Genomic DNA, 15,202 nt, shown 5'->3' on the forward strand with positions numbered 1-15,202 from the left:
AGGAAACACCATTTTTCCTGAAGAGTTCGAACCTTCCTTCTTCAAATCACTGTTCATCTCTCTCTGATAAAGCTCCAGTATCAACATTTAAACAGGCAGCCCCCACCATTCAGCTGACAGGAATACATCTGTTGCACTAGAAGTACAAAGCTAAGAAGAATGCATAATATTTTATTTTTCAATGTATTTACAAAAAGATATTGCACCGATCCAGTCATTTTTTTCAGTTTAACGAGTTAAGGAAAAGCCTACTATTTACAAAGTTAAAAACAGAAGTGCAAAGTAACACTGAAAGAAACCCAGAAAGAATAAAGTTTATTTAATTGCTAAGTACAGTCTGCTACCTGTCCATAGCCCACATCCTGCATTAGCTAAAACAGTTTGTACCTTGTCTATCTGTAACTCAGAAATCCTTGCATTTCTCTACAGATGCAAGCCAACCCTTCACACTAACTGTGAGAAGGTTTATGTCAAATGTAAAGGCTAAACTTAGCTTAATATCTTTATTTCACCAGTAAAGGGATGCTCTTTTAAGTAAAGTGGTAAAGCTACATAGTATTACGTGTGTATTTAAAAAGTAGTGATAAATCAGGCATGACGGTTTTCATTCTTTGTAAACACCATGAAGAAGTTTGCCAGTACATGTGGACTGATTATCCTAAATACACTGCCAGTCCCGATTACATTAGCACAGCGCATGGTCGTGTCTCAGTCTATCTGCCACTGGGACTATCGTGATGCATTTCTGGGGTGTAAGTAAGCAGAACCACCATGACCCAAAGATGAAGCAATGCCTGGGAAAAAAAGAAGTAAAAATTAAACTTAGCATGTACAGTCGTCGTTTATGGCAACATAAATGTGTCGGTGAAAGCAGGAAAAAAAGTGGATGAAAAATATTTAAGCTATATAATTCTACTATTTTTACTTCTAATAACGAATTCTTAGATGCTTAATGAAATGCCATGCAGAATACATTTCTCTGGGGTACAACAAGAGAAATAACTGATAATACCTAAGGCACATATCCTTAAAAAATAATAACCAAAACCTGAACGTTAAAATTACAGAAGTCACAGCCAAGATTCCAGCTGAAAAAGGCCCAACATAGGCCTCCTATGCAACCATTATTGAGTTGCTCAGGCACTAAAATTCTTCAGTGTCTCAGTACAAAGCATTTTATTCACATATTCTGAAGTCTTAGTCATGAGTAGGAAGAAAGAGTGAAGTCAGGAATTAAACATCCCTGATTCTTCCATTACTTAATAGGGTAGAAGAAGAAATTGCAGGGGAAACCTGTCATTTCCTTTATTTACATCCATCTCTCTGCTTTACTCACTGAAATAGTGACAGCTGTTCTCAGAGACTGTTCAGAAAAATCATTGTGTTCTCAAGCAACGTATTTTCTTTCATTTCAGACTCAGAGAATACTTTCAGTGAGGGCAGACTGCACACCTACCTTGCTACAGTTCATTTCCACTAACAGACATCTGCCCCCCAGTGGAAAAGGAAGGGAACTCATTTCTATGGATTGTATTTTCATAATTCTTTAATTTGATTAATTTTTATCACCTACTTTGGTAATATTGTATGATTTTAGTAAACAATTTATTTTTTCAACTAGTAGAGTAGCATGGTTATTAATTACCAAACAAAAACTGGAGGGTCAAGTATTAAGGAAACCCATTAAAGAAGTCAACTTTCCAAAATCAGAGCATGCAGGTCAATATTATTTTCAGTTCTCACTTCATTTTAAACGATCTTTTAAGTAGTAGTTACATAACTGTCCTTAAGAATTCCACACTAAATTCATTAGAGAAACTGAAAACTAGCAAGCAACATGATTCCAAAACGTTGTTTTGTAAGTACTATTTAGTCTACTAAAAAACACAAAAATTGAGTTGTTAATTACAGAGTACGTTTAAGATGTACTTCATAAACTAGCAATAGAAGTCTTGAATTATATTCTTACTTTAAAGAAACCTTGCTTACCATATAAATTATTACAAAGATTCTTGCTATAGGATACCGCCTTAAAAAGATTCCCAGCCGAATGCTATGCAAGAGAAAAAACAAAATGCACAAGTCAGCACTAAGCAGTGAGTTCTTCTTCCTCTCGTTCTAATAATCACAAACTCAAACTCCACATTTGTTTCTGACCACTTTATGTATTCCAGTAAGAAAATTCAGAATGCAGACCATTAAATATCCTCTCCTAATCCACAAGATGCATCCTCTTGTCATGCTCTTACCTAAACTGATCGATGCTACTAGCAGCTTTGCGAACTCTCCCATACATCCCTGCCACGTTGGTATCCACCTCACTGAAAAGGACAGGAACATTACGCATACGAGCACCTATGTGAAGGGAAGAGACAAAAAACCCCTCAGTCTAAAACCAGCTGGAGTTGTTGTCTAAGTATACAGTAAATTATGGTTGATAACAAATTTATATTAAAAAAACATAAAAATATAATAATACAATATAATACCATAACTGATTCACCTGATTTGTTATTGTTATTTTGCTGGAGGCAGGGAAGTATCAGTAATCTTCCCCTTACAACATAAACTTACAATTGACTCAAGCATCTCAACATAGTACATTCAAAAATTTGTTTAGTCAATTGAATGGACATCTTGGTATTGAATTCTACTAAGTAATAATAATGCTATTATTATGTGTACAAGACAATGGCTGTGTAAGACGGTGAGTTCTTCCTCTTTTATTTCTCACAGTAAAACTGACAGCACTCCTGATATTAACCTGTATGCTCCAAATATTTATGTTTTATTTACACTTATACTATGCATCAACTTTATTTAAGAAAGATTCTCAGACTGCTACCTTTGTACAACTAAAAACAAGCCAAAAGGAAATATATTTCAAATCTGCTCAAGCTCCTGACATATTAAATTCAAGGTCTGTCTTATACAATAAAATAAATTAAATTCTAGATCATCATTTTCTATCTCTTCTGCTGCTTTTCAAGAAAAACTGGAATAAAGGAAGAAATTTTGTTCAACTCTGAAAAAAGTGCCCAGGCTCTATTAGTACCATGGTATTAAGAATTAAATTGGCTTTATTAAGTTTATTTCTTTTACGGACTAAAAGGAGCTTTTATTGAAAAAAAAAAAAAGCCTCTGCTATAAGAACCATATTTTCAGACTTCTCTTTTTCCTTTATGAACTCAGACCTTCAGAGAAAAGCATTAGGAAATACAGAAACCTGCAACGCAGGAAGGAGATTTTTAAGTGTTATCATTCCTTATTTACCTTCAGTACCATCAATTCCTGCCATGTTAATGGAAGGCCCGTTAGTACTACTGCCTTGGAAAGCCTTCAGCTGATGCTCAAGACGTTCCAGTTGATAGACAAGTGAGTTTTTCTCTGTGCTCAGGCTCTCTAACATGGTCTGCTTCTGAATAAGCGTTTCTGTCAGCTGATGAAGGCGATTTTCTAATTCAGTTTGACTACTGCTACTTAGAGCCTTGTTTGTGAGCTAAAAACAAAGCAAAGGAAAAATCAGAACACGTTCAAAATCTGACCAATGTGACGTATCACAGAACTGATACACTCCCAAAAATCTAAGCCCCCAAGTACAAGTTATCACATTTGCAGGATTTTTATGGGATAATAATATCCAAACCATCACCAAAGAGCATAACGAAGAAGCAGCTCAATTTCAGCAGTTGTCAAAACAAGACTTTTCATGGAAAAAAAAGCTACTTAAAAACGTATTCATATGTTTTCCACTTCTAGTTCTACGAACATTTCTGTATGTTCATAAGTTTGATCACAAAAATCAATGCTATGACCTGAGTTACAATGCATGACGATCAAGATAATCAAGCTCATCATACTTACAGCTTCACAAAGCGAGCACATAAAATATTTTCAAACAAGGAAGGGGATGCTCAGTACCAACAAGGAGAATCTACACAGAGAGGCTGGTAACGACTGACACTATCACAATGTTCCAAAAGGGAGTAGACCAATTTAAGGGAAACAGTTCATAAACATGCACCAGAATTAGGTTCTCTAATTTGCCTAAGAAAATCACAGATGCTGAGAGAGTGCATGTGTCCAGTGTCCAGGCTCATACTGCCATTATTTAAGATAAAAACCTATCAGTGAGCAAGGTTGGTAATTACTTTGAAGGACATCTTAAGTTTCTATGACCAATTAAAAGAATCTCTGAAGAAACGGTCACAACCAAACACCAATGGCATTATTTAGTTTCCAGGAAGGAGCATTTATTCAGCACCACAACAGGTCTAGTTGGATCCCAGGTTACCCTCTGAAGACAGAAGCACATGTAATTGTAACATTAGACTATTTACTGTTCCTTGGTTCCTTTCCTGTTGACTTTGCACTTAAAATTCTACGCTCTATTGCAAACAAGCACATGCTAACTCAATAGTAGTCCCTATGTGTCTTTTGTACAGTTTAAGCAAAATTAATAATTTTCAGCATCATTTTCGTAAGTGAATATAATACTTATTTTCTACACAAATACAGTACCTGATTTCTGAGCTTCTGAATTTCTTCCTCTCTGTCTTTTATTCTGCTTTGCAAAGTATTCTTTGTTCTATATAATTCTTCCTCTGTGTAACGGAGTTCCTATGACATAAATCATAACCAAATATCTTACTTAAGTACTCTGAAAGACATTCTATTACCTAAAGTTACACATTAGGATAAGTAACGTAGTGTAATCAGATATAAACCAATATTAAATATAATCTAGAAGTGGCTAGCTAGTACTAGGAAAAAATAAGCTGAGTATGAAGACAGAATCTTAGAAGATCATAAAATCCTTTTGTGAAGACTTAACACAAATACTATCAATCATAAAACAAAATAGGTATTTTCAAATTTTAAAAAATCTTGGTATATCTGCCTTTGCCTTTATAAATGTCACAGACCGTGGTTAAAAGTTTAAGATAAAATAACATAACAGAAGGAAAAGCAGTATTAGCAAGAAATAACTTACTGAACAGCAAAACTAATGAAGTTTTCTTACCCCCGGGATTCAGTAGCTATGTGAACCCCGTCTTAAAAGATCTACCATACTTATCTATCCACTTACAACTGCCTTCAAAGTGCTGTGCCACTTCAGCTATTAGCTTTTACAGAAGACAGATGATTGTATTTTTCTTTTAAGTCACCAGACATACAATAAATGACCTCTACTTATTTTCCAACATCAGCCTCAGAAACTTTACAGCAATTCTCCAATAGAACAGGCCACTGTTCAATTATCAATCAAACTGTTCAAGTATCAATGCAAACGATTACTTTAAAAGCATATGTACATGTATGCCATCAAAGGGAATATTTTCTGTAACAACTGATAATGCTTTTTTTTTTTTAAAGGCTTCACCTCATTTTTTCCTATACATAGCATTAAATCAAAATATGCCTCTCAGAAGGGCAGCAGTAATGCGATACCATCTACCATCTGCTTTGATATAATAATCATCAACTATCTATCAAGAGCAGACATCAACTTCTGCCTTTTAATCAGTTCAAGCTGCTAGCACCTCATTCAAATATGACTTCTGAAAGGACAGATAATCCTATAAGATAAACTGTTCCCAGCAAATAGAGTACACTTCACCTGCTTTCCACGTTAATACTCTTTACATGAGCTTTTTTATTTTTAAAGGATTTTAATAGGCTGCAAAATGTTGGTCTGATCTACCTAATATTCTGCTTGTTCACACATAACACAAGAGTGAGTTTTTTTCCCCTCTTCCTAGCACAGAACTGCTTAAAAAGATGATACAAGCTGGCAAAATTCACTAGCACTATTTTATTAGCGATTCTGTCTTACACAGTATTTTGGAATCCTACAAAGAGCTTGATCACAGCAAACACAATTGTAATCTTCATTACTGTTTAAGTTTCTTGACATAAATACAAGTTACTGCTATACTTCTGTTGCTGGATTGTTACCCTGCTAAATAAAATTTATGATCATGATCAATTTTTTCACTCTCTCGTGCCTTGTTTATCCTTTAAAAAACAACTGAGATCTCTATGTAGTCAGGATAACTGCTTAGTACTGGTTGCCTTTTGGTCTTATGATGACACTCACTAAAATTTAGGAAATTTCCTTGGAATTCTAGAAGAAAAAAATAACCCAAATACCATATAAGCTACTCCCTCATTAAGCCAAATGCTTTACTCAAGACAACAAATTGGCCTAAAATAGGATCCATCAGCTTTCAAGCATTCTTTACCTGCTTCTGCCGCTCTAATTCAGCTTCTGCATCCTGCTTGGCCATTTTATGTGCTGTTATTTGCTCTTGTAGGTCTTGAAGCTGCTCTCTCACTGACTCAGCTTCACTTACCTGCTGAGTCTCCATATCCTGAAATGAACAGAAACGTTAGCATTTCGCTAACATTCACACAGAACTGTAATCTGTCATAGGAGACTGCAAAAAGTGTCACACCACCAACACTGCTTCCAAGCAATACAAAAAGGAGGGTCAATTAAAGAGGTTTGCTCATTTTATATTGACATAACAAAAAAAATCTATAAGATGAATGCATTTTGTAAACAGGAGAAGCCTTCAAATGATCACTTTTTCCCTTCTGCTGTCTAGAGGCTAAAACTGTGCAAAGCATGCTTGTGCACAGCTGCTCGGTTGAGCCAACTATGCCACAGCCAATTCAGATTACAGTTGCTTCAAGGACTAGTAGCAGCTCTTACAGAAAAGGATATAGGTGAAATCTACAGAAGTAACCAGGCTTGTTTAGAGAGAGTTACTTATTTCAAAATGAATGCATAGTAGAGTGGGAAAAGAAAATGGTATCAATACTACTCCTCCCCCCACCAGAAGAGAGAAAGTGAGAAGAAACTGGATACCTCTAAGCATTTACCCCACAGCTGAGCAAGAAGTGGGATTGGTTTCAATAGTTGTTCAAACAAATATTAGAAGTGACAGCCCTAAAGCACACAAGAACGCAGTTTTTTGTGCATGTCTAACTACACGTAGGTGTGCACATAACCACAGCTACCTGCAGCTCTGTTCTCATCTGCTGTATTTGTCCCATTAGCTTTTGTATTTCTTCTCTTTGAGTGTCACGCTCGTGCCTCAGCTCTTCTAGTTCCATTGTGCTTGCAGTCTGGCTATCCAGACCTTCAATACCAGAGCCTTCTTTTAGGCTGTTTATCAGCTTTTCTTTAGACTGAAATAATAAAGACAAAGGTTATTGATGGTATTATTTCACAAGTGCTCAAATAAAACCCATCAAAAATTGCTCTAAATTTCCTATGTAGATTTACAGTAGAACTGCTTTATCTGTACTTTCAGACAAGTTAAAAATAACTCTACACATTTTAAAATGGAAAATGCTTTCCTACTGATAATTTTTCTTATTTTCTGTATGTCACAAGACAGGATGAAAGTCTGTGTTATCAGAGGAAGAGTAGAGATTTTCTCTTTAGAATTGTATGGAATGTTAAATCTGTTGGAGATAAAAATTCTGCCTTCCCAGCTAACATAAGAGACAATACAGACACTGAAGACAAAGATTTAGTCCACCCTTTTTCCTGTCAACAAAGCTAAATAAGAACCCAAAACACCAACACCACTTCTGGGAAACAGAATAAATATTTTTATTCAAAATTAACCTGATGTTAGCTTGAAATTGATTTCTGATCTCGTGCTTCTTGCATTCATCAACATGATTCAAGTCATGGTCATCACACTAAATTTATTCTAAACAGGTAAGTTTCTCTTTAACAGTCTGCTAACTTCTATAAACAAAACTCAAATTGAAAAAGATCAGCATTGGCACTTTTAGTAACTTAAGAAGTAGGTAACTGCACAGAACATGTAATTGCTTACGTAGTGTTAATCACACACAGTTTTTCAGAATATATAAAAGTATTTTTTCTGGTTTACACAAGTATCCACCACACTTCATACTCAAACAGAATAAAGCAATCTTCCTGACACAAGAACATTGGGTACAGATAAATTGTAGCTTACATTTGTTTATCTATCTGTTTAAGATCAGACTCTGGGATGTGGAACACCATGACAGATGTTATAAAATAAGTGCAATGGTTCACTTGGATTTTTCTTTTAAGTTCAGGGCCTGAACTTCGATTTCATTATTTAACTCAATCCATCAACACACATTTTAGGAGCTACAAAAGACAGACTAGTAGCTGTTATAAATAGGTATCATTACTGACTCAGCCCAAAATATATTACAGATCACATGGAAAAAAACTGGATTAATTTGCTTGAGGAATAACATCCTGAAAAATCAAGCACACAAATCAAACTGAATGTCTTTAAAATAAATGCTTACTTGGAGTATGCGAGTAGCTTTTTGTTTATAGTCTGCCAGTTCCTGTTTTGCAGATTCTAGCTGGTTTTTAGTTACTTTAACTTGCTGCTGAAATTCATCAGCTCGCTTTTTCTCATCTAAATACTTTCTTTCTGCAACTGTTATCCCTTCTGCCAAATTCTGACGTTCTGCTTCCATTTTACTTAGACGTGCTGCAAACTCGTTCTATTAGGAATAAAAAAAAAAAAAAGATTTTGCATATCCCTCAACAAGAATAAATCAATTATAAAGATATTTTCATTTAAAGAAGAAAAAAAAACAGTAAAGATTGTAAAAAATGTTATTATACACAAAGGCCAAGCTAAATGCAGAATGCATTAAGTCTCTAGCAATATAAGCTGACATTTACCAAAGAAATTACCACCCAGTCTAATGTACTTAAGATTACATATTAAAATTGTGGGGGCAAGGTGGAACAACATTAAACTGACTTCTGATTTAAATGTCATCATAAAGCTTTCAAAATAGCAAAAGAGTAAACTAGCATCGCAAGGATATTTAGCGTAGTAGAAGGCATATGTTTCCCAGCGCTTAGTACCCTGAATAGGAAGGAGTCAAGGGTAAAAGAGAGCAGTTAGAACCTCACAGATTTGATCTCACAAGCAGTCAAACTCCTCCTTAGTCTTCCCATCTAACCTGCATTTGTTTGTAACTTTCTTGCTCTCGCTTCAGTGCAGAGTCTGCATCACGCAGCCTATCCTGAAGAGTCTGAAGGGCTTGATTTTGCAAACTGCTCCCTTCACTGAGGTCTTGTATTATTCTGAAAGAGTGATATACATATTAATTGAAATTAAAAAATCTAGTATGATTTTAAGGCAGAAATATGACTACCTTTTAGGAACAGCTTTGAAAATTTACCCAGTAAAAATTAGAGAACATGGCTGGCTAATAACATGCAGCCCCATTCTGGAGTATCCAACTGCAGATTCATGGCCCAGTAAAAAGACAAAGAAGTCTTAATATCAGATGATAAGCAAATGTATTTTTCAAGATAGAAACATTTCTTCAGATCTCTAACTTCAAGTCTCTGACAAAAACATAAATATATTGTATACAGTTTGTTTCAGTAATCAGGTGACAATTGCTGTTATTCATTGTTCAGTTTCTACTGCCAGCTATGATGTAACAAGCTCAGAGCAAATTCAGCGTTCATATTTCAAATTTGGATACCATCTCCCCATTCATTTTCTGTTACCCTTAAAGAGACTAAACTACCTACACTGAATTTTCAAGCTTACTACTATTTGCAAAGTTGTGAAAGCTGAAATCATTAAGTACCGTGATTTCTCACTCTGCAATGCTTCCAAAGCTTCTGTCCGAGAACTTAAGAACTGGTCAGCTTCCTGCAACCGTACTTTGAGCACAGCTAGCTGGGAATCCTTGGCACCAACAGCTTCTGTCAGGTCATCAACTCGAGCTTGAAGTTCTCTGACCATTCTGTCATTCTTTGAATGGTTGACATTCCACTTCTCTATTCTTTCCTGGGATTTGTTCAATTCTACAAAGTAAAATGTTTATTTGAAGTTTTTAAAAATAGATCATGACAAGGTTTTTTAAGTGGTCAGGACGTGCACGATACACTTCCCAAAGGAAGACACTAAATACAACCAAGGTAAAGCAATCCTGAAACTTTAGGAGCTACCAAAAAGTAACAAATGCCAGACTTTGGCTGTCAGATCACTACTTATTGAAAATAAATAAATAAACAAAACAAAATCACATGATCTCAAAACACGTTTGCACTCTTCAATGCAGCTAACAATCTGACTTTACCCTTGCAAGGAACAACTGCTGAATAGCCCTGTGTGAACATACCTTTGGAAACTACCATAAAAAGGATCTAATTCAATGCTAATGGCAATAAGACTAACTTAAGTAACAGCTGACAAATACATGTTAAAATGATACCTGAATATTTACTGAGACCTAGCTTTTAATCAAAGATAACAATAAATTTAAGTGGAGAACAAATTCTACAGCTTATACAACTACTTAAAAAAAAAAAATACAGTCCCTCAGTTGTGTGGCTAACAGTAGGAGTTTGCCAGGTATTTTATTATTTGTTTTTATATTGACACCTGTCATGTCATTTCACGTGGCTTTCAAAAAAAAAGATAGCACAGTCATACAAAAATACTAAATCTGAGATTTTTAATTATCAATTAACTACAGACTGAAAACAGATTTCAAGTATTTAAAAGAAATTTATTCATCACTATTTTGCAAGACACTTTAAAAGGCAGAAAAAAATAGTTTCACACTTAATCTTTGTTAGTAGTAAGATGTAAGTGTTGGAACTAACTCAACTACATCACTTTCATTAACATTTGTGTTATTTTTGCAGTTGAACAAGACTTCTAGTTTCTCTCAGCTCATTTAGAAAACCAAGAATCATCTTGCTTAAGTCATACGTGCAAATTTATCTATGAACACTTCATTATAAATATAAAACTCTAACATAGATTTAGCATTGCTTTCCAGTTTACTGGTATTTCCACAGTTTAGTATCCAAACTACAATACCTTCTTGCATTTCTTTGGATCTCTGAATTAACGAAGCCATTTCTTGATTTAAAGATTGCACTTCATTCCGCAACAGCTGATTCTCTAGACGAAGGTTGGATAGCTCGTGTGATTTTACATCATCATTAGCTGAAAGGCTAGGATTAGTTACTGCACTTGGTGATGAATCCTTCGCACCATCCACTTGTGTTCCCAGTCCAGAATCTGAGCTGCCAGGAGTTTCTGTACAGAGAGATGCAAGTTAGAAGTAATTTATCCATTTCTATGTTTGCATCAGTGGTTGAACGCACTTAATCTAATTACAAGAAAAATGAATGTAGAGTATGTAATATTTTGATGTCAAACCTAAATATTTAACTCAGCCACAGAGCTGTACATTTTAATTATCTTTATGTAAAAGAGCATTTTAAGAATCTTCAGTTGAAACATCATCTTACTGATAATTCTGCATCAGTAACAATCTCTCAAAACATGCTTTTAAAAAATCACTTTTATAAAGCAATATAGGAATTCCTGACTAGTCTGAACAAATGTCCCTTGCAGGCAAGGGGGAACCTATTGCCCTTCCACAGCACATACATTAGGTACCGGATTAGTGCTCTGAAATTAATGCAGCCACTCTGACAGTCTCGATTGCTATGTGCAGAAAGCTGGGAGACTTGAGCCAGTATTAACAGAAAGCAACACAGCATACAGTGAGCAACAAAGCAAACAATCCAAAAACATTACTTCTGAATTCAGTGTGGATAACTGCTGAAAATCCATGAGGACAGACTAAATCAAATTTAATACCAGACTGCAGTTTAGCTGTCACAATGTCATTCACATCACTGTGTGATTATCAACCTATCTGCTCCACCTTCCTAGTTACCACTGCAACAGGTCTCCTGAGTCAGAGCTCATCAAGGAATTCCTAGTCTGCCCCATCTCCTAACAGCATACCAACAATTAACCACAGCGACTGTAAGATTTGTTCCAGGCTTTCTCAAATCCCTTTCCTATTTAAACACTTAAGAAGTGTTGCTTCCTTCCTTTTAGTCCATTTACATAATTTTGAAATTATCAGACTATCTATCTTCATTCCTTTATCTGGAAAACTCAAGAGTCTAATGAAGCAAGAAATTAGCTATTTATAGCAGATAGTGATTTGCATCCATGGCAACATACATACTATAACATTACTTACTTTTGTCTGTAACTAATGGACCATAAATCCATTTCAGTAGTTGTTATTTGGACATTGAAATGACTGATACATACAATTGACTTTGAAACTAGTGTGCTCAAACTACATATTAATCATGTGCTTCCTCACTTGGTAGCTCCAAGATGCAAACTCCACACAAAAATCTTCAGAAAAAAAATCAATGGACCACACTGAGCAAAATAACTATGTTACCCAAGCATTAATTACCAAGGTGCAACATACCTTATACCTAAGTTTAACATATTTGACCTATTACTGTCAACGTTATTGAAAAGTTACAGACCCAAAAAACCACATCACTGGAAATGACCCCTTTTTACCTGTAAAAGTTTTCAGCGTACTTAATACAGTCAAGTCTTTTATAGTGAGGGTGATGAGGCACTGAAATAGGTTGCCCAGAGGTGTGATGAATGACCTGTGAACCCTAACCCTAACCCTGGATCAGTGGTTGAACGCAAGGTCAGGCTGGACCAAGCTCTGAGCAAGTGGATGTCCCTGTTCATTGCAGGGGAATGGGATGAGATGACCTTTAAAGGTCCCTTCCAACTCTGAGGACTCCATGATTCTTTAAGCCAAAAATTGGCACAGTGCTTTACAAGCACAAAGTACTGAAAAACAATATTCCAGCTACACTATTAGGAATACAACTATTTGCTTCAATTTAATAGAAGAGAGACTATAAATTGGAGAGCCAGACATAGAATAAAAGTTTCTAACAGGTCCATTCTCCTTAGTAGACATTTGAGTTTTGGCTTGGAAATTATTTCAGGTGCCTGCAGCAATGCACTACTTCTGGCAAAAAAAATAAGTTTTATCTATGTCACTCTCTCATGCAGCATACCCATCTTCACACTATCCAAGCCAAGCAAGTTTGACAGCTTCCCCATCTTCCACAGCAGAGCAGAGAGAAGCTCACCTCACATCAGGTGGAGCATTGGGCAACAGCCAGCACCAATTACCAGCTGTAGTGTAAGTCACTTGCTCACATATGAGGCATCACAACAGGTAACAACCCCCAGGCAGGGGAACAAATACAGAAGAACCAGAACCCATACTTCCAACTAGGGACGTACAGGTGCTGTGGCAGCATCAGGTCGTGTCTGGGGCAGGGTGAGGCGAGCAGTAGCAATGAAGCAGATAAAGAACACAAAGGATTTAAGTGTTATTTAACCTGCCAAATTACTGTAGTATCTAAGATTATTCCAGTGGTGAAGAATAGCAAGGCCCAGGCTGTACTGTACATCTGACATACCACTGTTCTAGATCTTTCATGAAGTGACAGAAAATCCATTACCTAGACTTACACCAGACATACAAGGGTTTAAAATATCTCTAGACTTAATATTGTTAAACTACCATTGCTTTGGCTCCTGATAGAATTATCTTCAGTAGTTTTTGCACTCTGCGTACTAGCAGACATTGAACTAATGCTTGAAGTTCGAGAGTGATTCTGAACAGGTGCCTTGCTCTTCTCTTTTTTAGAGTCCATCCTTCCATTAGGCTCTTTCTCAGAACTGTTTAGAAAATCAAACAGCAACTCATCATCAGGTTCAGACTTTTTTCTCCTCACAAAATGTGAGGAAGCTCTGGATGTGGAAACGCTTTCTACTGAAGAAGCAACTTCTGAATTTGTTCTGCGCGCTGGTTTAACATTTGCTGTTCCTGCTAAGATTGTAGCTTTTTGGTTTTTAATGTTATCAGCTGCTGAGGAGATGTAGGCTGCTTTGGATGACATCTGATATTTCAGTTCTCCTGTACGCTGGGACAATTCAGAATATTCATTGGCAGAGTCCAAATTCTTGTTATCATAAAACGCATTGCTTGCTGCATCTTTTTTGCTCAGAGCCGACGCAGCTCCTTGATCAACTCTGTTGAGAAGATCCTCCGCCTTTCCAGCCAGATCAGCAAGCCAAGACATGGTAAATGTCTGCTGATTGACTCTAGATCAAAATTACAGGAACATATGCTGCAAAAGACAGAATAATTTAAAATCAGACAGGCATTGAGAAGGCAAGAAGTGTGGGTTACTGAAAAACTGCTGCATTCATCTATTATTGCTGTAACTATCCTATTGCTGTAACTGTCCTACTAGCTTCAAATTGTTTTAGTAACTGATGGAAATAAAACAAAGTAGTTTCTTAAGAAAATATACTAAAGCACATGTCTGGCATCAAATCACATCTGTTCCAAGCATCAGCACCTGCTGATCCAGTCCGTCAGCCAGCGGTAACAGAAAATAAAGTCTACTTGCATCTGACAACATCCAAACCCAGGTGAAGGAGGAAAACATGTCCACATGTACATTGTAATAACATGAGACAACCATGCCTTGGATTCCTGACCCGCAGATTCCATCACCTAGGTCAAAGGGAGGAACTTCCCCCAGAACAAACCGCTGCCCCGAGGTAAACCTTACAGCAACAAGAGGACGAGAAACACCTCCCCGGCACTCCATGTCTGCGACAAGGCCCCTTCACCCGGGCCAACCCGGGGTCAGAATACCACCATGCCTGGCAGCACAGCGGCCGTGAGGAGCTGAGGTGGCCTACCTTGCTTAGGCCTGCCCCCAGCCCCCAGCCCCCTTACTCTCAGCCGGCAGCCCGCAGGAGCAGCGGAGGCCTCAGCACGGCGCAACCTCACCTCCTGCCAGCACGGGGATCCCAGCCCGGGCAGAACAGCGCGAGGAGGCGGCACACCGCACGCAGCAAAACCCGGCCCGGCGCCGCTCAACTTCCGGCAGACGTGGCCACCTTCCGGGCCGCGTCGCGCGCATGCGCAGTAGGCGAGAGGAGAGGCGGGATGCGGTGCGTCACTGAGAGCCCCGCCCCTCCGCGTAGGGGGCGTGGTCAGTAGGGAAGGGGAGGTGCGGGGGCGTGAGCGCCGGCCGGCATTTGGCCACGCCCCCCAGTGAAGGCGGGCTGCCTTGGTTGCACCTCGTGAGGGGAAAAGCGAGCTGGGGGAGCTCGGTCAAGGCGGGCAGAGCCCCGAGGTGTGCTTTCAGACATCTGACGCGTTGTGGTGGTAGGAGGCGCTGCAGTCCCGCTGTGCGAGGGCTCAGGCTCAGGCTGTTCCGTCTTGCTTTGCTTGGCGGAGTTAAGAATGA

The 15,202-nt window shown here is 37.7% G+C and overlaps 1 protein-coding gene across 1 annotated transcript; it reads right to left on the reverse strand.

Annotated features, from left to right (window-relative positions):
- Nucleotides 1–298: 298 nt before the first annotated feature.
- Nucleotides 299–14,849, reverse strand: GOLGA5 (golgin A5). The gene is made up of 13 exons (XM_065751082.1): nucleotides 14,740–14,849; nucleotides 13,456–14,065; nucleotides 10,893–11,114; nucleotides 9,649–9,868; nucleotides 9,007–9,130; nucleotides 8,332–8,535; nucleotides 7,027–7,197; nucleotides 6,246–6,374; nucleotides 4,522–4,620; nucleotides 3,274–3,499; nucleotides 2,250–2,355; nucleotides 1,990–2,053; nucleotides 299–794 (listed from the first exon to the last, which is right to left on the reverse strand). The coding sequence occupies exons 2-13, from the start codon at nucleotides 14,015–14,017 to the stop codon at nucleotides 714–716; spliced, it is 2,208 nt and encodes a 735-aa protein (XP_065607154.1). The 5' UTR covers nucleotides 14,018–14,065; nucleotides 14,740–14,849; the 3' UTR covers nucleotides 299–713.
- Nucleotides 14,850–15,202: the final 353 nt, after the last annotated feature.

This window comes from Cyrtonyx montezumae, unplaced genomic scaffold (assembly GCF_038088225.1).
Source record: "Cyrtonyx montezumae isolate F1298 unplaced genomic scaffold, pur_monq_1.0 scaffold_10, whole genome shotgun sequence".
NCBI classification, from domain to species: domain Eukaryota; kingdom Metazoa; phylum Chordata; class Aves; order Galliformes; family Odontophoridae; genus Cyrtonyx; species Cyrtonyx montezumae.

Bases quoted from the DNA above. Each gene is read 5' to 3' on its own strand.
- GOLGA5 (XM_065751082.1), bottom strand. From the start codon at position 14,017: ATGTCTTGGCTTGCTGATCTGGCTGGAAAGGCGGAGGATCTTCTCAAC. The intron at 11,115-13,455 runs GTAGTTTAACAA...CTCTCTGTACAG, and splicing joins TATCAGGAGCCAAAGCAATG to AAACTCCTGGCAGCTCAGAT. The intron at 9,131-9,648 runs GTACTTAATGAT...TCACTCTTTCAG, and splicing joins TTGCAGAGTGAGAAATCACG to AATAATACAAGACCTCAGTG.